Here is a 24,293-nt window from a genome sequence, read left to right as displayed (position 1 = left end):
GAAATGTCACTGGTAACCCCAAAAGTGTCAAAAATGTCAGTCAAGGGTCCGATCTGTCCGCCCCAATGTCGCAGTACCGCAAAAAAAAAAATCGCAGATAGCCGCCATTACACGTTAAAAAAAAAAAACAACAAAAATGACAGAAATCTTTCCCTTTGTTAGTAAACGCGATAACTTTTGCGCAAACCAATCAAAATACGCTTTTTGCGATTATTTTTACCAAACATAGGTAGCATAAAACAAATTGGCCGAAAAAGTAAAAAAATTTTGATTTTTAAATTTTTTTTTGGGGAATTTCATATAAAAAAATGTGAAAAATATTGCTATTTTTGCAAAATTGACGCTCTTTTTTTGTTTATAGCGCGTGATCAAAAAAATCGCACAGGTGATCAAATACCACCAAAAGAAAGCTCTGTTTGTGGGAAAAAAAGGACGCCAAATTCGTTTAGGTACAGCGTCGCACGACCGCGCAATTGTCTGTTAAGGTCACGCAGTGCCGAATCACAAAATACCCCCTGGTCGGAATGGGGGTAAAATCTTCCGGGGCTTAAGTGGTTAATATTCATATTCATGGGCTGCAGCTATACAGTGAGTAGATGGAGCCGTGTGAAAGTGCCTGGAGTCCGGTCGGGAAGAGAGCAGAGCGGGCAGGTATGCAATGAGGCCGGAGTGGTAAAGCGCCTGCAGGCCTGCGAGTGATGGAGGCGAGTATAGGCCCTGAGAAAATGGCGGCCGGCCGCTGAAGGCCTCAGAAGTGGATGCGAGAGGCAGCTCCCGCAGGTCCCCAGGTGTCAGAGGGGGGAAGGAGATCGTGTCTGTTGGGGCACAGGGAGTGTATGGCAGGTCTCCTTACTGGGCGGTGATTGCCAAGGTTCACAGATGCACCGCACACGAGCTGGCGGCGGTACCGCGAGTAGGCCGCGGGGTCCGTAGCGCGGCAATCCAGTCACCCAGAGACGAACTGAGGGTAGCGGTGGGTAGCCCACAAAGTGAACCATCGATGGGTGCAGAAATCTCCTTGCCACCGGGCACAGCTATGCGGATGGCACTGGATTGAGTGGTAGACGTGGCGGAGCTCTGGGACTACACGTCCGGCGCGGCTCACGTCCGGACACGCCTCCCCTTTATTAAAGATTGGTCTGCGAGTCAGATGCAGCCATCAAACAGAGCCACGTCTTGCTCGCGAGCCATAGGTTCCCTACCCCTGGTATAGACTATGAACAGGTGGTAGTTCTTCTAGTAGTTCTTCTAGTGGGCACTCCAATCTCACACAGTATAAACTACATCCATGCTAAACATCGGTTGCTCTGTCATTTATGGGGTACAATACATGCAGCAAATTTTAGTCCAGGGGCACATTTCGACATTTCTAGAGAGAACCATTGCGAATCACACCATCCAAACTGTGCCCTCTTCTGCCAGAATACGAAACATCAAGTGCCCAAGATGTGCATACAATGCAGCATTTTATGTAAAGGTAATTACATACTATTATGCATATTTGCATACTAGCATCCATCTTTACACTGAGCATTACAAAAAAAATACCTTGGTCATAAAGTAATATAACATACTCAGATACAAAGCAGATTCCAAAGCAGATTCTAATTTGGTGTTATTAAAATCAAAGTCAATATAAAATTCTTGCAGCAACTAAATTTTCTTAAGCTTCTAAAAGTAGTTTGCTTCCTTGCAACCATGGTAATAGTACTCAGATACAGGATGCTAGAAATAAAAATTCCTCTCAGTAGACTTGCATTTAATCAGAAACCTGCAGAGAAATTGAGGTCAGTTTCGGACATCTCTGGAAGTGACTTTAGATTAACCGCGCTGAACCTTTCAACTGTACCATAAATACACTTTGACATTTATTATTTCTAGAATTTTATGAGTAGAAAGCCCAAATCACTTTCAAATAGCTCCACCCTTCCCATTTAGCCCAACTACATAGTCTCCGAGGTACATAGGCCAGGGACTTCTATCTCCCAAAGGCAGTGCCTTCATATCTTACTTCCCAGTGTATTTAGCTCTCTTTGGCCAAAAATTCTACAAAACTCTAATGTATTCTTGTTTCTCACTTTCTACACATCAGCAGAAATGTCCCAACCGTACCAGGGAAATGTTCCGGAAAGCAGAGAACTTAAAGAAGAAATATTTAGAGACGGTGCCGGTGCTGCAGTGGAAGAAACATGCTCAGGAGTCTGAATATGAAAGACTTCGGAAATTTTCTGGAGCCCAGGGTTGGATGGGTGTCACGTGGCAGAGTAAGTGATGGACACTCCCGGATTGTCCCTGTAAACAGATTTTCCATCCAGGAGACCCTAATTAAAAGGCAAGCAGATTAGGCAAGACTTTATGATGGCCACAAAATCCATGTTTCCAAGCCTGTGGGGAGAGATAGTTTGGCGAGCATGGATTTGCCCAAGGGCTTCATTTTCGAGCTGGAGCTGCTCCAGTGGAGAACCTGTGCAGGATGCTCAAACCACCTCAGGCAGGTCCAAGGTTTATACACAACAATATCTCTCCTGCGCTCAAGTGGTATGCGGGAAGGTGAATCTTCTAGGCGGTTTTATGACACAAATGAAGTGGTCTTGCTGCCCCCCTCAGGACCAAGGGTATCCAAAAGGCACTACAAGAAAACAACAAGAGAAGGGAGCACCGAACTTGTGCATTACCACTTAAAAGTTTATTAAAATCAAAGAAGGGTAGCGTACAATATACTCACAAACGTAGCATATGAATAGGCATATAGGAAATGGGCACCGCTCGCTTCCAGGACACTTCTCTACTGCTGGATAGCGTGATGGCATCCTCAAAACCTGATGTGTCTTACGCGTTTCGGCTCCGATTTTGGCTCTGAGGAAGAGGGTCCTCCCTCAAAACGCGTAAGACACATCAGGTTTTGAGGACGCCATCACGCTATCCAGCAGTAGAGAAGTGTCCTGGAAGCGAGCGGTGCCCATTTCCTATATGCTTGTTCATATGCTACGTTTGTGAGTATATTGTACGCTACCCTTCTTCGATTTTAATAAACTTTTATGTGGTAATGCACAAGGTCGGTGCGCCCTTCTCTTGTTGTTTTCCAAGGTTTATACACACCTGACCATTCCATCTACCCATATGGCCATGAGTTTGTACTGGTTCAGCTAATAAAATTAGAATATTATTCAAAAAGGAAATTTATTTCAGTAATTCAATTCAAAAAGTTAAATTCATATATATTATATAGATGCGTTGCACACAGAGTGATGTATTTCAAGCAATTCTTTCTTTTAATTTTGATGAATATGGCTTACAGCTGGTAAAAAAACAAAATTCAGTATCTCATAAAACATTACATAAGACCAATAAAAAAATGTTGGCTTACTGAAAAGTATGTCCATGTACAGAATAATATGCACTGAATACTTAGTTGGGGGTTCCTTTTGCATAAATTACTGCATCAAAGTGGCATGGAGGCGATCAGCCTGGGGCACTGCTGAGGTGTTATGGAAGCCCAGATTGCTTTGATAGCGGCTTTCAGCTCATCTGGATTGTTGGGTCTGGTGTCTCTCATCTTCCTCTTGACAATACCCCACAGATTCTCTATGGGGTTTAGATCAGACGAGTGTGCAATCAAGCACAATAATACCATGATCAATAAACCAGGTATTGGTACTTTTGGCAGTGTGGGCAGGTGCCAAGTCCTGCTAGACTATTAAATCAGCATCTCCATAAAGCTGGTCAGCAGGGGGAAGCATGAAGTGCTGTAGAATTTCCTGGTAGAGGGTTGCGCCGACTTTGGACTTGATAAAACACAGTGGACCAACTCCAGCAGATGACATGGCTCACCAAATTATCACTGACTGTCGAAACTTCACACTGGACCTCGTGCAACTTGGATTCTGTGCCTGTCCACTCTTCCCCCAGACTCTTAGACCTTGATTTCCAAATAAAATGCAAAATTTTGCACAGTCCGTAATGTTTTGGGGAGCCGTGTCATCTGCTGGTGTTGGTCCAGTGCGTTTTATCAAGTCCAAAGCTACCGCAGCCCTTTAGCAGGAAATTCTAGAGCACTTCGTGCTTCCCTCTGCTGACCAGCTTTAAGGAGATGCGGATTTAATTTCCCAGCAGGACTTGGCACCGACCACACTGCCAAAAGTAGACACCTCTCCAAATTATTGAGTCCAGGTGGCCCTAATGAAGGGTGCTGGTAATACTCCATCGTACAAAGACATTGTAGACAATTGTGCTCTTCCAACCTTGTAGTAACAGTTTGGTGAAGACATTTTCGGTTTCAGCATGACTATGCCCCTGTGTACCAAGCCAGTTCCATAAAGACATGGTGTGACCAGTCTGGTGTGGAGGAGCTCGAGTTTTTGCACTTGGGGACTAAAAACATAAAAACACAATACACACTAGGCGGGGAACCCTTGGGGGAATCAAAAATGGAGAAAGATCTCGGAGTCTTGGTAGATGATAGACTAGGCAATAGCATGCAATGCCAAACGGCAGCTGCCAAAGCCAGCAGAATATTAGCATGCATAAAGAAAGGGATGTATTCCAGAGATAAAACTATAATCCTTCCACTTTATAAAACTCTGGTCCGACCACATCTGGAGTATTCTGTCCAGTTCTGGTCGCCAGTCCTCAGGAGGGATGTGTTGGGAGCTGGAGAGGATCCAGAGAAGGGCAACTAAACTAATTAGGGGATTGGAGGACCTTAATTATGAAGAGCGTCTGCAATCGCTTGATTTATTCTCCCTGGAGAAGAGACGCCTGAGAGGGGACATGATAGCAATTTATAAATATCTCAATGGTGATCTCGACATAGAAAAAAAGCTATTCAGTCTTAGAGAGTGCACGAGGACTCGAGGGCATACATTGCGATTAGAGGAGAAGCGTTTTAACACCAGGCAACGTAGGGGGTTCTTTACTGTTAGAGCTACAAGATTGTGGAATTCTCTACCACAAGAGGTGGTTTCTGCGGGAAGTATGGTGACTTTCAAAAGACTCTTAGACGTACATCTCAAGGATCAGAACATTCAGGGGTATGTGAGATGACTACAGCCACCCACACCTACACAGGATGAACTGGATGGACTATTGTCTTTATTCAATCTCACCTACTATGTAACTATGAATGTCCTGCGCAGAATCCTGACTCTAACCCTACTGAACACCTTTGGGATGAATTTGATTCTTAGGGAGTCTGAACCTAAGTGCTGACCTTATTCCGGACTCATCCTGGTGATCTCATGGTTTCTATATCTACAGTAAGAAGCATGTTTTTTTCTTACCTGGTTTTTGACATCTCGCGTTTCTCTATCTCTGCAGTTCTGAATGAAACACTTAACTTGATGAACTCCACGGGTAACGGTTATATGTTCGACACTTGGAATGGGACTTCCCCTTGTATTCGTTGTGCCGTGGTGGGCAACGGTGGAATCCTGAATGGATCTAGAATGGGCAAAGAGATTGACAGCCATGACTACGTCTTCAGGTATTTCTGATTTCTGTGAAAGCTTGGATCTACCCTTTTAGAGCCAAAATAAATTTCTTGAGCATCACTCCCGGTGTCTATGACATTAGGACATAAGATGGGTGAAATGTTTACCATGAAGATGGAAACTTTGGGAGAGATTTACTAAAACTGGAGCACACAGAATCTGGTGCAGCTGTTCATAGTAACCAGTCAGCTTTCGGGTTTTAAGTTAGAAGCTGATGGGCTACCATGCACAGCTGTACCAGATTCCGATTGCTCCAGTTTTAGTAAATTTCCCCCATTGCGTCAAGTTCTAACCCACTTCTAAAAAAAAATTGTTTTTTTTTTTCTTCCACGCCTCCACTCCTTCTTTGCTCCATCGAAACAAAAATAAATGTTTTTGGCTAGAATTTGGTTTTAAAGCCAAACTTTTTTTTAAACTTTTCTCTTGTGTTTTATTGCCATCTATGTCCACATTGGGGAGACTGATCACATTCGTCTTGGTGACTATTGTCACAGGGAGGGGAAATTATGGGAAATCCATAATGTTACAAATGTTAGCAGTGCCGGTGTTCTAAAATTTAGTCGGACCCGTGAAAATTCCGGACCCTCGTCACTTCTCCGTTCTCCGTCACCACCAGCTGCTGCGAGTCCCGGTGCGCATGTGCACAAGGCATTTTGAAGGTCCGATGAAATTCTAAGACTTACGAACAGCTGACTGAGAGGAGGAGGGGCTGAGGTGGGACGCACACACCGCCGCGTCATCGAGCAAGGAACATGTTGCAGAGCGGACTTAGAGGAGGCGGGAAGGAAGAGAATACTCATAGTAAATAGTAATGATAACAAATGTTTAGTATTTCTTATTTTTTTTCTTTATCATTACTATTTAGTATGAGTATTCACTTCCTTCCCGCCTTCTGTAAGTCCGCTCTGCAACATGTTCCTTGCTCGATGACGCGGCGGTGTTGTAACATTTTCCCGCGGTGGTGTGTGCGTCCCACCTCTGCCCCTCCTCCTCTCAGTCAGCTGTTCGTAAGTCTTAGAATTTCATCAGACCTTGAAAATGCCTTGTGCGCATGCGCACCTGGGCTCGTATCAGCTGGGTTATGACGTAGCGTCACCGGAAGTGACGAGGGTCCGGGATTTTCATGGGTCCGATTAAATTTTAGAACATCGGAACAAGGTCCCGTGACACCCAAGGTGAAGATGCCAAAATGTTCTCGTATCTATTTTTATTGGGATTACAGTTCAAACAACAATACATTTTGAGATGGACTCTCCCAGTGTTATAAATGGAGCTTGGTATCCATAAAACAGATGCCCTCTGCTTATCAGGAGCTTCTGTCAAGTGCAGGGACTGCCTTCACATGGACAACTGGATTTGGGAATGTGAACCATCAGTAGGGCTTATCTGTATTTTGACATATCAGAATTGCAGGTGACAGCTGGAGATCAGAGTCAGGGAAGACTCCCACCCTCACTGCACCCTCTCCACCCTGGTTTTATTGCCTCTGGGTCAGCTGGAAGCAGGAGACTGCACCCTGCCCACCCTCTTCATCCGGGTTTTATTGCCTCTGGGTCAGCTGGAAGCAGGAGACTGCACCCTGTCCACCCTCTTCATCCCGGTTTCATTGCCTCTGGGTCAGCTGGAAGCAGGAGACTGCACCCTGTCCACCCTCTTCACCCTGGTTTTATTGCCTCTGGGTCAGCTGGAAGCAGGAGACTGCACCCTGTCCACCCTCTTCACCCTGGTTTTATTGCCTCTGGATCAGCTGGAATCAGGAGAAAAAGGAAAATCTGTCCGAGACTGAGCTCACTTTGGTGGGAGTTCTTCTCACTTCTTCTTGTGTCTCAAGGTATAATTGAAGGGAAATCTCTTAACAAGGATTCAGACAGCAAAAAAAAAAAAAAGAAAAAACCCTGATGGATTTAACCCTTCTCTTTTCTATCCAAGATTACAAAACAAAGCTAAAAAACGTTTAAATAAAAAATTAGACTTGTCACCTTCTCCTAGTCCTCAGGCCTCGTGTGGGAGAGATGGCAGCTATGAGCAATTCCCTCGTATCCAGAAGTGGAATGCAACTAAAGCCAAGCCTCAACCAAATGAACATTTTAGTTTTCTACGGTTGATGACACATTAAATCACATGTGGTTTTCATTAAATCTCTCAAAAGGAGTGCAGCAACAACATAGTCCCACCAGAATTTGCAGCTCTCTGCAGGCATGACAAAGTCCAGCAGTGTCAGCCTTCCTTGATGGCCAGAGAGGAGTCACTTTGACACAGTTGGTCAGAGAGGGATCACTTGGATGCAGTTGGCCAGAGAGGGATCACTTGCACGCAGTTGGCCAGAGAGGGATCACTTGCACGCAGTTGGCCAGAGAGGGATCACTTGCACGCAGTTGGCCAGAGAGGGATCACTTGCACGCAGTTGGCCAGAGAGGGATCACTTGCACGCAGTTGGCCAGAGAGGGATCACTTGCACGCAGTTGGCCAGAGAGGGATCACTTGGACGCAGGTGGCCAGAGAGGGATCACTTTCATGCAGTTGACAAGAGAAGCATCACTTTCATGCAGTTGGACATAGAAGCGTCACTTTGTCGTAGTTGGCAAGAGAGGGGTCACTTTGACCCAGTTGACCAGAGAAGGATCACTTTGATGCAGTTAGCCGGAGAGGAATCGCTTTGACACAGTTGGCCAAAGGGGGATCACTTTCACACAGTTGGCCAGAGAGGGATTACTTTGACAAAGCTGACCAGAGAGGGATCCCTTTGGCGCCGTTGGCAAGAGAGGGATCACTTTGAAGCAGTTAGCCAGAGAGGGATCACATTGACACAGTTGACCAGGGAGGGATCACCTTGATACAGATGACCAGGGAGGGATCACATTAACACAGTTGACCAGGGAGCGATCACTTTGACACAGATGACCAGGGAGCGATCACTTTGACACAGATGACCAAGGAGCGATCACTTTGATGCAGTTGGCCTGAGAGGGGTCCCTTTTATGCAAGTGGCCTAAGAGGGATTACTTTGACGTAGTTGGCCAGAGAGGGATAATTTTCACACAGATGATCAGGGAGGGATCACTTTCATGCAGTTGGCCAGAGAGGGGTCATTTTGATGCAGTTGGACAGAAAGGGATCACTTTGACATAGGTGGCCAGGGAGGAATCACTTTGACACAGTTGGTCAGAGAGGGATGACTTTGACGCAATTGGTCAGAGAGGGATCACTTTGACGCAATTGGCCAGAGAGTGATCACTTTGACGCAATTGGCCAGAGAGTGATCACTTTGACGCAATTGGCCAGAGAGTGATCACTTTGACGCAATTGGCCAGAGAGTGATCACTTTGACGCAATTGGCCAGAGAGTGATCACTTTGATGCTATTGGCCAGAGAGTGATCACTTTGACGCAATTGGCCAGAGAGGGATCACTTTGACGCAATTGGCCAGAGAGTGATCACTTTGATGCAATTGGCCAGAGAGGGATCACTTTGACGCAATTGGCCAGAGAGGGATCACTTTGACGCAGTTGGCCAGAGAAGGATCACTTTCACACAGTTGGCCAGCAGGAACATGTATTGCACTATATACCAGCTAAGAATCCCCGTTTTTCTACAAAACTTTTCATAAATGATGTATAGCAGTGTGCAGAGGGATCATTCAGACTCATGGTTTTTTACATTCCCCTTCTAACCAATGGGGTGTCCTGGCATGCTGGGTATTTTCTAACAACCGTGTGTTACCTGCAGGGTGAACGGAGCCATTACAGATGGCTTTGAGGAGGACGTTGGCAGTCGCACTTCCTTCTATTTCTTCGGCACGAACACCATGATGAACTCATTTATGGCCTATGGGCACCGAGGGTTCAAGAGCGTACCACGCACAGAGGTAACCCCAAAACCTGGAAAAATAAATAATCAAATCTGTAATTTTTATCTCTTATAACTAGCAGCATTTTGTTATAGATATCTGCTCCACCCCTACCCTATTCTTTACGCTTCAGGTATCCCACATATGGGCCTATTACTGATCCACCAACCCCTCTTTGTGTGAAAGGAAGCTCCGGTATTTTTTAGGGATCGGTTCTATGGAGCAGAAACTTCTATTTCTGAAAAAATGTTCTGGAAATAAATATATCTATTTTACACTTTTATTTAGATGGAGTTGTTGGTAGTTTGGTTTTTGTGTTGGTGTACTAAGCTAGTGTCTCCCCAAGTTGGAGGTTCGTCACTCATAAGAATAATAATATGAATCAGGAAAATTATAGCCACTAGGTGGAGCTGACAATCAGAGGAAATAAGCATTTACTTCCTCTGATCATTGGCTCCATTTAGTTTCCATAATGCAGTATTTTCCTAATTCACTGTATGGTATATAAATGAAACATCTGACCTATATAGGAAATACAGTTGTGCTCAAAAGTTTGCATCCCCTGGCAGAAATTGTAACATTTTGGCATTGTTCTTAAAAATATGACTGATCGTGCTACAAATCTGTCTTTTATTTAAAGATAGTGATCATACAAAGCCATTTATTATCACATAGTTGTTTGGCTCCTTTTTACATCATAATCAGGGCCGTCTTTAACACAGGGCAAAAGGGGAAGCTGCCCCTTGAGCCCGTACTGCCTGCAAATAGTTAATAAGTGGTTTTGGGAGGGCCCAAGAAAAAATTTGCCCAGGGTCCTATCAATATTAAAGATGGCCCTGATCATAATGATAACAAAAATCACCCAAATGGCCCTGATGAAATTTCCATCTCCTGGAATGTTTGGCCTTGGTACAGACACACAAGGTGACACACACGGGTAACAATGGCAATTAAGGGTTAATTTCCCACATCTGTAGCTTTGTAAATTGCAATTACTGTCTGTGTATGAATAGTCAATGAGTTTGTGAGCTGTCACTTGGATGCACTGTGCAGGCTAGATACTGAGTCATGGGGAGCAGAAAAGAACTGTCAAAAGACCTGCGCAACCATGTAATTATAAAGAAGGAAAAGGATATAAAAAGATATGCCAGTCAGTACTGTTCAATCAATTATTAAAGGAGTTGTAAAGTCAGGAAGGTTTTTTTACCTGCATGAATTCTTTGCATTAAGATAAAAAGCCTTCTGGGTGTAGCAGCCATCCCACGACCCCCTAATACTTACCTGAGCCCCATCTCGCTCCAGCGATTTCCATGAGTCCCTCGGCCCCTGGGAATCTCCCTCCTGATTGGCTGAGACACAGTAGCGGCACCATTGGCTTCTGCTGATGTTAAACAAAGTCAGATAGCCAATCAGGAGAGAGAGGGGGCGGGGATGAATGGCAGGTCCGTTTCTGAATGGACACACGAAGCTGCAGCTGGGCTTGGGTTCCCCCATAGCAAGCTGCTTGCTGTGGGGGCACTCGACAGAAGGGAGAGGCCAGGAACAGAGAAGAGGAGGATCCGGGCTGCTCTGTGCAAAACCAAATGAACAGAGGAGGTAAGTAGAACATGTTTGTTATTTTTTGTATTATTATTATTTTTATTATACAGGATTTATATAGCGCCAACAGTTTGCGCAGCGCTTTACAATTTGAGGGAAGACAATACAGTTACAATACAATTCAATACAGGAGGAATTAGAGGGCCGAGCTCGTTAGAGCTTACAATCTAGAAGGGGGGTCAAGTGAAACAAAAGGCAATAACCGTGGGGGATGGGCTGATGGAGAAAATGGAAGTATAGTTAGGTGTGTTTTTTTTTTTTAAAAAAACCACGACACTTTACAATCACTTTAAGAAATGGAAAATAGCCCTGCATTAGACATGAGGACAGTCGATCACCAGGGGGTAGGGAAGAAGGGGCCGGCCCAGGGGATGGGGGAATCAGGTAAGTAAAACTGCATTTTTTTTTTTTGGACCCTGAATTTAAAGTGGTTGTAAAACCTTCCATTTACCCAGTGAAGTCACTGGCCTCACCCGTGCGAATATGTTACAATAACATTTTAAAAAGTTACTTAATATACTTGCCGTTCCACCAGCAGGGGGAGAGATCACCATCCTTCTGATGAGTTCCCAGAAGATACAGAGTATCCCAAATCCTGGAAGATGATTGTCCAGCACAGCCTGGGAATGCCTTCTTGTGGCATTTGGGTTGCCCAGCACAGCCTGGGATTGCCTTCTGGTGGCATTTGGGTTGCCCAGCACAGCCTGGGATTGCCTTCTTGTGGCATTTGGGTTGCCCGGTATTCCCTGGGATCTCCTCAGAAGGATGGTGGTGCCAACCGAGTCGAAAGTTGGAGTAAGGTTGAAGGTCAGGGGGGGGGGGGGTATCTGAGCATGCATTGCCTTTAAATCTTGCTTTCACATGTTGTTTACCATCCACAGGAAACCCGCTTCGTCCTCTTACCAGATCACGACAGAGATTATTTATTAGTAAGAGCCGCTCTTACCAACAGCGTCATCGACCGAGGCCGGGATAAGGGCAAAGAGTAAGTAGACAGACTTTACCTGCAATCGTCAATTCTCTAAGGCTGCCCATACACTATGGGGGACTGATTATAAAACATTCATTGGACGAATGTAATAAGCACTCCTGCAAGGTGAACAAAATTTATCAGTATTTATTCTAATATATTAATTCCTGTATCATCAACTCCATCTAGTGCCTAAATGCGGTATGTTTTCTCATTGAGGTATTTCAGGAAAAAAAGCAAAAGAATGATTTCGGACTGTACACCACCACACAAGGAGTAAACAAGTTGTACTAAAAAAGCATTCAATTTATTAGGTAACAAATGGTAAAAAAGAGTTCATACAATATGTATGCATTTGAATAATTAAAAGCAATAATGGTGCTAATAGAGTTCCATGTGTAGAATCATACATCAGAAGAGAATGCTGGTAAGGCAAGTCTTCATGTGCCTACGCGTTTCGCCAGACTCAGCTTCATCAGGGCTTATGAAGACAATACATCACTCATCTCAGCCCAGCGTAACACCAGCACTAATAATGTTTTTAAAATGTTGTTATGTTCTCCTAATGTCATTATACTTCCAGTCCTGTAGCTTATCCTGTCCCTGTGCCTCGTCCTCTATTGGCCGTTCAATTGCTCGATATTTCTATTTCCGGTCCCATGCTCCCTTTAACTTCCAGGCATCTTCTGTTCCTATCACTGGTCTGACGAAGGAGCACTACTGCGCATGCTCCAAAACACGTTACCGCCCCCTGATGTCACTTCGTCTTGTGGGGTCCACAGGTGAGGCGTGCGTTCCATGGCAGCCTCAGACTGAAGAACTGCCCCTGGCTGGGCTGCTTTACTCCACCATCTCCCCTCACTGCTGGATGGCCTAGGAGGATAGGTCGGGAATGGACCCCGAGTGATGAGGTCATATTCGCCCATCTTATATGTTTTTTGAATCTCCATGTGCAAATAAAGGGATTACTAGCTGCACTTAGAGGTGCCCTCTCCTTTTTCTTGCTTTTGTCAGTTGGAGTCGCTTCTACCAATTCAGAAGACCCGCCCCAGTGTCAGAGTGGTACCCCCTGCATGATCACAGAAGCCTATTCATCCCTCCCCCCCCCCCCCCTTTCTCCATCACCATTGAGGATTGATTTTCCCAACAGATGCGCCCCATGTTCCATGTACTGTAACTCCCTGGGTGGGCGTTGCAACATCAAGGGAAACCCACCAACTACAGATAAACCACGGATGGTAAGTAAGGCACATGTGTGTAGGGACACCCTAATATGTATCAAGAGGATAGAGAGAGAAGTCCTTGGTATCTCGTGTAAGCCCACTATTGATTCACAGTGTGCAATTAATTCATCCATAGGATACAAAGAATTGTCAAAACTGAATTTGATTTGGAAAAGTCAAGGGATGATTGAACTTGAGGCTCCTTTAGATGTCCTCAAATCCTTAGATCAAATGTGGCCATCTACATGCCCACGCTGTAAAATGGTCCCAGCGTCCAGGTAGCTCGGTGGTCTTGACAACGGGACCATTTTACAGTGCAGGCATTAGCCTCTAGTCCAATCATCCCTTGACTTTTCCAAATCGAATCTGATTTTGACCCTAATTCTTTGTATCAGATAAATGAATTGCACACTGCGAATCAATAGTGGGCTTACATTAGATATCAAGGACTCCTTATCTTATCCTCTTGATGCATATTAGGAGGTCCTTACACACATATGCCTTACTTACCATCCGTGGTTTATCTGTAGTTGGTAGGGTTCCCTTGATGTTGTAGCTCCGACCACGGAGCTATGGTGCTGGTGTTGCGCTTGTGCTGAGATGAGTGCTGTATTGTCTTCATAAGCCCTGATGAAGCTGAGTCTGACGAAACACGTAGGCACATGAAGACTTACCTTACCAGCATTCTCTTCTTACCAGCATTCTCTTCTGGTGTATGATTCTACACAGTGAACTCTATCAGCACTATTATTGCTTTTAATTATTCAAATGCATACATATTGCATAAACTCTTTTAACATTTGTTACCTAATAAATTGTATGATTTTATAGTACAAATAGTTTGCTCCTTGTGTGGCGTGTACATTACGAAATTGTATTTGTTTTTTTCCAAATAGATACAACGCAGATAATCCCCATGAGCGGCACATAATTTATGGTATTTCAGAAAACGATACCACCGCTCGGCCACTAGATGGAGCTGATTATTTAGGAATTCATCTATTAGAAAAATTACAGGTGCATTTCGTCCAGCTCACAGCAGGAATGCTTCTGACATTCATGCAATAAATGTTTTTAAAAACAGCCCCCTCCCCCCTTTTATATTCTGATTGTAAAATTTCCTTTAGCTTTATCAGTATAAAATGAGGACAAATATAAGCACTCTTTTCAATGAATATCGGGCAAGCTCCTGCTCTATGTAGTTGATGGCAGATAGAAAGCTTCTGTAATGCAGAACATACATGCAGCGATTTTTAACGCTGATGCAGCCAGCGCTGGGATGCATGTAGACAGGAAGTAGCTGCAAAGGGGCTGCAGGAGGTCAGCAGCACTGAAATAGCCATTGCGGTTTGCTGTTTATGTGGAGCTCTGAATGAAGGTTGTGAATGATTTTTCCCATCTGATCACTGACATCCGTCTTCTCTTCCACAGTCCATTGCGCTATTTTGGGACAAACCTGACGACGGAACATTTCAAAATTCTGCACCCGGACTTCATGCGTTACCTGAGAAACAGGTGAGTCCTCATCCAGCCTGGGGTCTGGACTGTCTGAGAGGGGCATCCCGAGGATCAGCTGACCTGTACCAGCCCCCGCCTCTCTCTGCGTGTCTCTAAGACACAAGGGACATTTTCCCTTCAAAAAATAAAGTTGGCTCTAACTCTTCCCTAATCTGTTCAAAAACTAAAAATGTTGGCCTTGGATACAAGCATAGGGAATCTGTTACAATAACCATCTTCTGAAATTCGATTTTTGAATTATAAAAAAAGAATAGAACAATAGAAAAGAATAGAATAAAATAGAAAGAATATAACAAAATACAAAGAATATAACAACATAGCTGTTTTCCGAAATTCTAATTTTGAATTGAATAAGTTAGAATAGAAAAGAAAAAAATAAAATAGAAAAAAACTATAGAATACAATGGAATAGAAAGATTAGAACCATCTTCTAAAATTCGAATTTCGAATAGAATAAATTGGATTTAGAATGGAATTCGATTCAAATGCAATATGAATCGATTCGAATTAGGGATCGACCGAAATATTGAGGACCGATATGCACTTTCCCCGATATATCGGAATCGGCCCCTAAGGTTACCGATATTTGGGGAAAGTGCTTGTACCGGAGTGATGCCTGCAGCTAGAGGCATCACCCCGATACCGGCGCCCATAGCCGCTCGGCTGTCATTACAAGGAGCGGGAGGGGACGTCTCCCCCCTGTACCAAAATCCCTCCTTTACCTTTAAAAGCAAAAGAATAGTAAAAAAAATTTTTTTTACTTCCACCCTGGACCAGAAGTGACGTCATGACGTTGCTCTGGTCCTTCAAGACCATAGAGGCGATCAATGAGGATCTAGTCTTATCACCTCTGTGACCAGCTGGCCGCACCGTTGGATTGTTTCTCAGATGCGAAAGTGGAAACAGTAATCCCCAGAAATACCGGGGTCCTCTCCCGCTGCTTTTAAAAGCATTCCAGCCGCTCAGAGTGCTTTCATTATAAAACGAGCCGCCGGCTAAAAAAAAAAAAAAAAAAAAAAAAAATACCACAGTTATGGCTGATAGCTTCAGCCATAACCCCGGTAAACCACTTGCGAACCGCAGTGTATGTATGTGTAGAGGATCTGCAGCATTGTCCTGCATTCAGATACTCACCTCCAGCAGATCCAGATGCAATAGCTCAGTTCCTGCAGCACCATCTTGGTCCTCTTCAGTCATCAGTAGCCAGCTGCCTATTCAGCCAGCCCCCCCCCCTGATGATGCGACCACCATGTGTTCTCCCGCTCCTGAGGCCTCCTGAGATACATGTCGGGTGATCCAAGGAGGCTGCAGGAAGAGGGACACCTCATCCTCCCCTGGGTAAAAATGGTAGTGGGGCTGGCAAAAAACAAAGGGGGGAGGGAAGGGAGTCCATGTTGCCAAAATATCTCTGGAGGAGGGTGAAGGTCCGCTTTCAAAGTTCAGTACAATAAACAATCAGATATGATAACTATCAGCCATTTACAGTCTCTATTCAATGAAAATCAATAGGCTGCCATGATCCTCGGCCACAAGTTGGGCCATTGATATTTTCTCTACACAGACACAATCACTCTGAACTTTCCGAGGAACCTATTATCACATAGAGAGATTTTACAACTTCTTAGAAAATATCTGCAATCAGACTGCAAATCCCTGCTCTTGTCACTCAGCACAAACCCGCCCGGGGCATACCAGCTGGTCCCAGCATGTTCCAGCTCTCCTTGATTGACATTGTCTGCAGAATCCTGCATCTGTCAGTCTATGGCGACTCTAAACATACCAGAAATAGTTGCCCAAACTTGAGTAGTGCCAGGCACCCCCCCTCTGGTTGATGTTCATGTTGGACCAACCTGGTATTTGGCAATGGCTCCCTCTCCCTCCTCCACAGCCTAAAGCCCCGGCACCAACTTATCAAATGAGAGGGAGGTCAGTTTGTACCTGATAGAGCAACCACCCCCAGTATTTATGACGGTTCTAAGGTAGTCTTCAGACTTCAGAGTGGAATCAATATATAGAGCACCAAATGATCATCTAATAATCATTTAATATTGGTTACAATATGACAACACTACGAACAGTGCTATTCCAACGTGTTTCAGGGGCCAAGTAATCCCCTTCATCAGGGCTTGGACAAAGTTTCTCATTTTCTCGGAATCGGATACCAAAATCTTGAGTAAACACCAAATGAGACGCCACGGTTAGCTCTTCTGAGAGATTGTCCTCTAAAAAATGGGTCTGAGAAACTTTGACATTGATCCCATTGAAGGGGAATTACTTGGTCCCTATTTAAAATACTTTGACATTGATCCTGATGAAGGGGGATTACTTGGTCACTATCTGAGATACTTTGACGTCGATCCCAATCATCCCATTGAAGGGGGATTACTTGGTCCCCATTTAAAATACTTTGATGTTGATCCCAATGAAGGGGGATTACTTGGTCCCTATCTGATCTAATTTGACGTTGATCCCAATGAAGAGGGATTTCTTGGTCCCTATCTTGGTTCTTCCGCCATCTTGTATTAGCTAGCGCCTCACACTCATATTGTACTTGAATTATAGACTTCAGAGGGCGTTCGGTTAATAAAGCTTGACCAGTTGGTCCTTCCACAGATCCATGGAATATGCATGTTTTGACCGCATACTAGCTCATTATGAAATACTTACCTTAGAACGAGCCCCCGCCGTGCCGCCCGCTTACCTGTATGACGGGCGACATGTCCAGTCGCCCGTCTTCCGGGATTGCGGCATCCGGCCATCTGATTGGCTGGAGCCGCGGTAACGTCACTCCCGCGCACGCGCACGGAAGCTGACGGTCACGGGCACGGGACTCTGAAGGATAAATATACGATCCTCAGCTCCAGATTCCCTCAATCGCGGGGTAAGCTTTGAGACCAAATACAGGATCTGGCTGATGGTGTCCTGTTCTGGAGGTTGATGTGGAGCTCCTCTGGTGACTCTTCTATGGTTGGGTGACTTCTCACTCTTCCCAGCACGGTGACCGGACATGAAGGGGGAAATCTCTCCCAACTCTCGGCTTCTCTTCCTCCTGCTCACAAGTGTCCACAATCAGGGGAAAGCTCCCCTTAAAGTGTCATTCCACCTTGTGGGGGGTCCTAGGCCTGCAATGTGTAGACTGTAGACATGAAGCTGATTCTGCTCTGACCTGTGTGAGGATCTTCTCTATCTCTCCTCCGTGTCCCCGATGGAAGATGGAGGCTTCTTGTCCTGGGCCCTCACACCTCTCAGCCAGGACAAGAAGCCTCCATCTTCCATCGGGGACACGGAGGAGAGACGGAGAAGATCCTCACACAGGTCAGAGCAGAATCAGCTTCATGTCTACAGTCTGCACATTGCAGGCCTAGGACCCCCCACAAGATGGAATGACACTTTAAGGGGAACTTTCTCCTGATTGTGGACACTTGTGAGCAGGAGGAAGAGAAGCCGAGAGTTGGGAGAGATTTCCCCCTTCATGTCCGGTCACCGTGCTGGAAAGAGTCAGAAGTCACCCAACCATAGAAGAGTCATCAGAGGAGCTCCACATCAACCTCCAGAACAGGACACCATCAGCCAGATCCTGTATTTGGTCTCAAAGCTTACCCCGCGATTGAGGGAATCTGGAGCTGAGGATCGTATATTTATTGGATCAATATGCCTATGTGACCCCCTATAATCAAGGGGTCATATACTTCTGGTAAGAAGTACCTTGTATGAAAACTGGGTGAAAGTGTGGAGGTGGAGGCTCTTAACACTTCTATCAAGTCTATGCTTTTATCATATTCATTGTCGCTGCTTTTATGGACTTTTTATTGATATTAAGCAATCTCAGAAACTTTTAAACTCCTATATATCCATATTGATATTTATATTTGCACTAGCACTTTATTTATCATATGTCACATGTTGAGCGCAATATACCTACCTTTTTAAAAATTGTCACAGCTTTTTAGCTTTTTGTTTGCAGCTCACAGTGGGGAAGAAGTTCCTCAAAAAATCCAATTTATTGTGTTTTCACGTTTCACTATTATTTATGTGGCTATCTAGCCTTATCACATAATTATTCCTTTGTGCAGTTTCCTTTGGTTTTCACCATTTTTTTACATTAATGGCTGTGTGTTGAGTTATTTTGAGGGGACAGCAAATTTACACTGTTATACAAGCTGTACACTCACTACTTTACATTGTAGCAAAGTGTCATTTCTTCAGTGTTGTCACATGAAAAGTTATAATAAAATCTTTACAAAAATGTGAGGGGTGTACTCACTTTTGTGAGATATTGTACATGGATGGTTCAGGCAGCCTTTTAATGATGGAGTTACACTTTCAGAGGTCAGGGCTGATGATATTCTGCTGTTGCAGGTTCACATTAGGGTCACCTGGGTGAGTCATGTTTTTCAGGTACAAAGTTCTGGTCCCATCAGGAGTTTCCCGCAGTCGCATTGTAATATTTGCACTGGAGAGAACCTCCCAAATACTACAAAGGCTTTCTGCTGTAGGACTGAGGCGTTGTAGGAGGAGAAGTCTCCACGGCCACTCATTGAACCTTCACACACATTTGTGAGCCTCAGACTCCGTCTTGAAGCCAACTAAAGAAAACCGCCACCAAGTTCTGCATGCCGCAGCATCTTGTCCTCATATCAGACTACCGGGAGACAGAGGGCAAGAAGTGGGGGGCAATGGGGCAGATGTGCAGGGGGAGGGGGGTCTGCAAACTAACGAGAGCCCCAGGATCACATCTGGCCCAGTACAAGAGTCCACCTAGCCCACAGCAACTTGTTCCATATTTGAATATTGTGTTTCCGGGAAGCAGTCGGGCCGGCCACCAACACCTTCACAACCAATGAGCGTCCATGACACCCAGCGTCAAAACTTTCTTTGGTGCTGGCGGTCAGCCGAACTATAGTAACACATGGCGTTGATCTAGGGCCACCCCAACATTTAGAAGTGAACCTGCTCTGCATCCATCAAGGCCTGCTCCACCTCCTGCCCTCTGCCATACATAGGACAGGGAGAGTGAGAACACTAATGTGATTGGGGGGACATCTCTGATTGATGAAGAACCACTGATTGGATGGGGAGGACCTCTGTTGTGATGGGGGGAGGGGGGGGGGCTCTGATGTGATGAGGAACCTCTGATGTGATGGGCAGGTGTACTGAGGACTGTAAAGTGATGGGGAGGACCTCTGATGCGATGGGGAGGACCTCTGATGCTATGAGGGAACTTCTGATGCAATAAGAACATTTCTTATGCGATGTGAACCATTCAGAGTTGTATAAAGTACTCGAAACCCATACTTGAGTAAAAGTACAAGTGCTCTATCAAAAAGTGACTTGAGTAGAAGTGGAAGTGCTCGATCAAAAAGTGACTTGAGTAGAAGTACTAAAGTATTCAACATTTTTTGTACTTAAATATTGCAAGTAGTTTTTTTTTTAAATTTTGCTACTCAAGTACTGAAAGTAAAGGTACCAGTAGTTATGAAAAAAAATTGCTACTCAAGTACTGAAAGTAAAAGTACAAGTACTGTGTTATGTAGTTATTAAAGAAGTCAAAAGTTTGAACATCATATTGTTTTTTATTATTTCAAATGCAGCTTTTATTTATACATACAGTAGCATTTATTTTCGTATGCGCTGATAATACATGTTTTGAGCTTCATGAAAACTGCCATCTACTGTTCTGGCAGTGGTAATTTTTATAATTGTAATGAGTAACTATGCAGCACAAAAAAAAAATATCGGAGTAGAAGTATTGAAATCATCGAAAAAATGTAGTGAATTAAAAGTGGAAGTAGGAGAAAAAAATTCTACTCTAGGAAAGTACAGATACCGCCTTTCGGTACTTAAGTATAGTAGTGAAGTAGTTCTACTTAGTTACTATACATCTCTGGAACCTTTAATGTGAAGGGGGGACCTCTAACATGATGGGGAGGACCTCTGATGTGATGAGGAACCTCTGATGTGTTGGGGGGGGAACCTTTGATGTGAAGAGGGGACCTCTGATGAGGAACCTCTCATGTGATGGGAGGACCTCTGATGTGATGAGGAACCTTTTATGTGATGGGGGGGGGGGGGGGACTCTGATGTGAAGTAATGGGGGGGGGGTCTTATGTGTTGTAATGGGGGGGAGACAACTCTGATGTAATGGGGGGACGACTCTGATGTGAAGAGGGGACCTCTGATGTGAGGGGAGGGGATCTCTGATGTGAGGGGAGGGGATCTCTGATGTGATGGGGGGACCACTTTGCCCCATTCCCCGTTGGATTTTCCATTAATAGATTCTAACGCTGCTTTCTGCTCTCTTTTCAGGTTTCTCTGGACCCCCATCCTTAACACGAAGAACCGGGATATATACAGACCCTCCACTGGAGCTTCCATTCTTCTAGCTGCTATACATACTTGTGACCAGGTGAGGGAGCTCTTCATTAGGACCATTCCTCACTAGAGCCAAGAAAACCAATTCCTGCCAACCGAAGATCTCACCAAAATCACAACATCCAGCCAACATCTGTCAGTTTCTGTTTCACAGAATGTTTCAGTTATTCAGTTAAAACAAAAAAAAAATAAATTCACATGTGCACAATTATTAAAGCCCCATAAACAATAAGCATGAAAGGCCAGTTTAAATTTGCATATTAGCTTGTAGAGTTCTTCCATAAATTATAATCTAAATGTATGACTGAAGACTGGATCACAGACAACTTTTCACCTTTAGATTAGGCACAACATGAAACATGAAGCATGAGTGCCAACTTGTGGCTGCATTTGGTACTGCAAGAAAACACTGATTTTCCCCATGATTTATGGTTGCAGACAATAATTCTCCATCATAAAGCACTTCCAAGTGTAGCAGATACATTTAGGTGATGACTTCTCACCCAATCACCAATGGAAAAGAAAACGGCACCATGGAGCCCTGTTGCGTCAGCTGGCCTAAAGAGGGCGTGACCTGAAAGTCGACATTTACATTTTGAGCTCAGATAGCTGAAAGTTGTATTAGAAAAATGCTACTGTAAAAAAAATAATACAGAATTTATGTCATCTTGTGATCACATTACCTTTGCCGCAGTCTAGGTCCATAGTTGCCAACATTTGAAAAAAAATTCCAGGGACACTTTTCAGCACAGCTATCAATTACTTACCACACCCACTTCCCTGAAGCTCCACCCACTCCACATAATTAATCTGCGCCTACTTATCAGATTATAGGGTCTACTGAAAAAAGAGAGAATTACAGGAAATTGAAAAGGGAATTTTAAACTTGAGGCCAAAGCAGCAGAGTTTGAATAATTCTCCCATTCAGCTGCACTACTTCTGCCTAAAGTTTAAAATTCTCATCACAATTCCCTGCAATTCTAAAGTGTGAAATGCGCTCAGGTGTGACCGTACAAAAAAATGTAATATGTAAATATAAATAAAGTGCAAAGTGTAAATAAGTACATTGCCGGGACAATGTAAATTACCCGAGACAGGCTCCTATTTGCCGGGACCGTCCCGGCAAAAACGGGACAGTTGGCAAGTATGAAGGCATTATGAGCTTAGTATGTATCGCATTGTAGCTCATTATGAAAAACGTACCTTAGAAAGAAGCCCCCGCAGCGGCGCCCGCACACCAACATGTTCACCCGTATTCCTTCCAGGTCATCCCTACTAGCATAACCCCCCCCCCCCCATAAAAATGTCCCCTCCTAGCACAAAATCCCTCTACCATATCACTTCTTCCAGTACAAATCCTTTTCCCTCATCCCCCCTCCCAACCCAAATCATCTTCCCTAGCACCCCCCCCCCTGCATTTCCCCTCCTAAAACAATTCTAACCCCCTGCTTCCCCCCCCCCCCAATTCCCCCACCCGACACAAATCCCCTCCCCCACATCTCCTTGTGGTGCCACATCCTCTCCCTCCACTTCAAATCTCACCAACCCCCTCCCCCCCATTTCCCCTCCTAGTACAAATACCCTCTAATCATCCCTACTAGCACAATTCAAACTCCCCCATTAAAAATGTCTCCTCCTAGCACAAAGTCCCTCTACTATATCACTTCTTCCAGTACAAATCCTCTTCCCTCATCCCCCTCCCAACACAAATCACCTTCCCTAGCACACACTCCTGCATTTCCCCCTCCTAAAACAATTCTAACCCCCTGCTGCCCCCCAAATTCTCCCACCCAGCATAAATCCCCTCCCCCACATCTCCCCGTGGTGCCCCCCACCTCACATGATGCCACATCCTCTCCCCCCACTCCAAATCCCCCTCCCAGCACAAATCTCACCAACCCCCTCCCCCCCCCCCCCATTTCCCCTCCTGGTACAAATACCCTCCAATCATCCCTACTAGCACAATTCCCCCTCCCCCATAAAAATTTCCCCTCCTAGCACAAAGTCCCTCTACCATATAACTTCTTGCAGTACAAATCCTCTTCCCTCATCCCCCCTCCCAACACAAATCACCTTCCCTAGCACACACCCCCACATTTCCCCTCCTAAAACAATTGTAACCCCCTGCTGCCCCCCAAATTCTCCCACCCAGCATAAATCCCCTCCCCCACATCTCCTTGTGGTGCCCCCCACCTCACATGATGCCACAGTGCCCAAGGCAGCCACCCCTCCTGCCCACCCTTTGTTCCGGCCCTGGGAGCCACATCACTGCGGGTCGCTGTTCAGAGAGGCGGCAAAGTTTGACGCCCATATAAACTGAGCCAATGGGTGATGACTCCGCCTCCTGAATAAAGAGGTTCCTTTATGGGGGGTCCTCAAAAAGAAGAAGCCTCTATAGGGTGGCACCATCATGCAGGTCTGCAGGTGGGACAGCAGAGCCCAGGAAACATGGCGGAGGGTTCTTGTGGAAGAGGTGGGGGGAGGCATGAAAGTGATTGGTTGGCCGTACATATACGCTTCCACCTGACAGCCAACAGTTGGAAATGTATGCAATACCCCTCCCCTGCTGTTGCTGACGTATGAGATATGTCAGAAGCTCATAAAAGGTTGAAGAGTTTTGGTAGCTCTGGAGGAGATTGTACAATCAGATTGTATAATGTATGGGTCTGCTGGTATTTGATTATCTAGCTGATAGTTGTCACCTTCTCATTAACCTTCTCTCTCCCGTTTCAGGTCAGCGCCTTTGGCTTCATGACCCCCAACTACGAGAAATTCTCCGATCATTACTATGACGCCACATACCATCGAGTGAAATTCTACGCCAACCACAATTTTCGGAAAGAGATGGAATTGTGGCAGGAACTGCACAAAGCGGGCGTCATCACCCTCTACATGAGGGACTGAAAACTGTACTGTACACCCAGGAAAGTCCCAACCTGGGAAATGGAAGAGCCTGGAAGACACCGAGCATGTGTCACCCCCCCCCCCCCTCCCCAACCGCCCAGATTTATGACCAGCCTCATCACCCGGTGACTACATTGTGCTCTTTGTGAGGAGCTGAGGGCTCATCAGCCGACATTCCGTCACTGAGAAGAAATGACTGCTGGATACTCTCAGCTCAAAACAGTCAGACCACCCCAAAGTGAGATTATAGCTTCAGGTGAGCCTGGTGGGCTGCATCAGTCCCTGGCTTCTCATAGGACTTCCACCAGCAAGATCTCCTCATGTCCTTCCTGACTCCTCTGTGTGTTCCCCTCCTCCCGATTTATCCTCCA

General features: G+C 45.1%; 1 protein-coding gene across 1 annotated transcript in view; it reads left to right on the top strand.

The window, feature by feature from the left end:
* LOC309566871 (alpha-N-acetylgalactosaminide alpha-2,6-sialyltransferase 2-like) overlaps positions 1–23,939 on the top strand; it is a gene marked incomplete at its 5' end in the record, with an annotated part of 84,738 nt that extends 60,799 nt beyond the window's left edge. The window contains 7 exons of the mRNA XM_082272219.1: positions 2,096–2,264; positions 5,317–5,482; positions 9,216–9,354; positions 11,817–11,920; positions 14,560–14,643; positions 20,953–21,052; positions 23,752–23,939. Coding sequence (XP_082128345.1) covers positions 2,096–2,264; positions 5,317–5,482; positions 9,216–9,354; positions 11,817–11,920; positions 14,560–14,643; positions 20,953–21,052; positions 23,752–23,922 — 933 coding nt within the window. The 3' untranslated portion in view covers positions 23,923–23,939. The remainder of the gene's footprint in view (positions 1–2,095; positions 2,265–5,316; positions 5,483–9,215; positions 9,355–11,816; positions 11,921–14,559; positions 14,644–20,952; positions 21,053–23,751) is intronic.
* Positions 23,940–24,293: the final 354 nt, after the last annotated feature.

This window comes from Pelophylax lessonae, assembly GCF_965119305.1.
Source record: "Pelophylax lessonae genome assembly, chromosome: 11".
Lineage (NCBI taxonomy): Eukaryota > Metazoa > Chordata > Amphibia > Anura > Ranidae > Pelophylax > Pelophylax lessonae.
The sequence above is the reverse complement of the archived record's forward strand: the minus strand, read 5'-3'. Positions and strand labels throughout refer to the sequence as shown.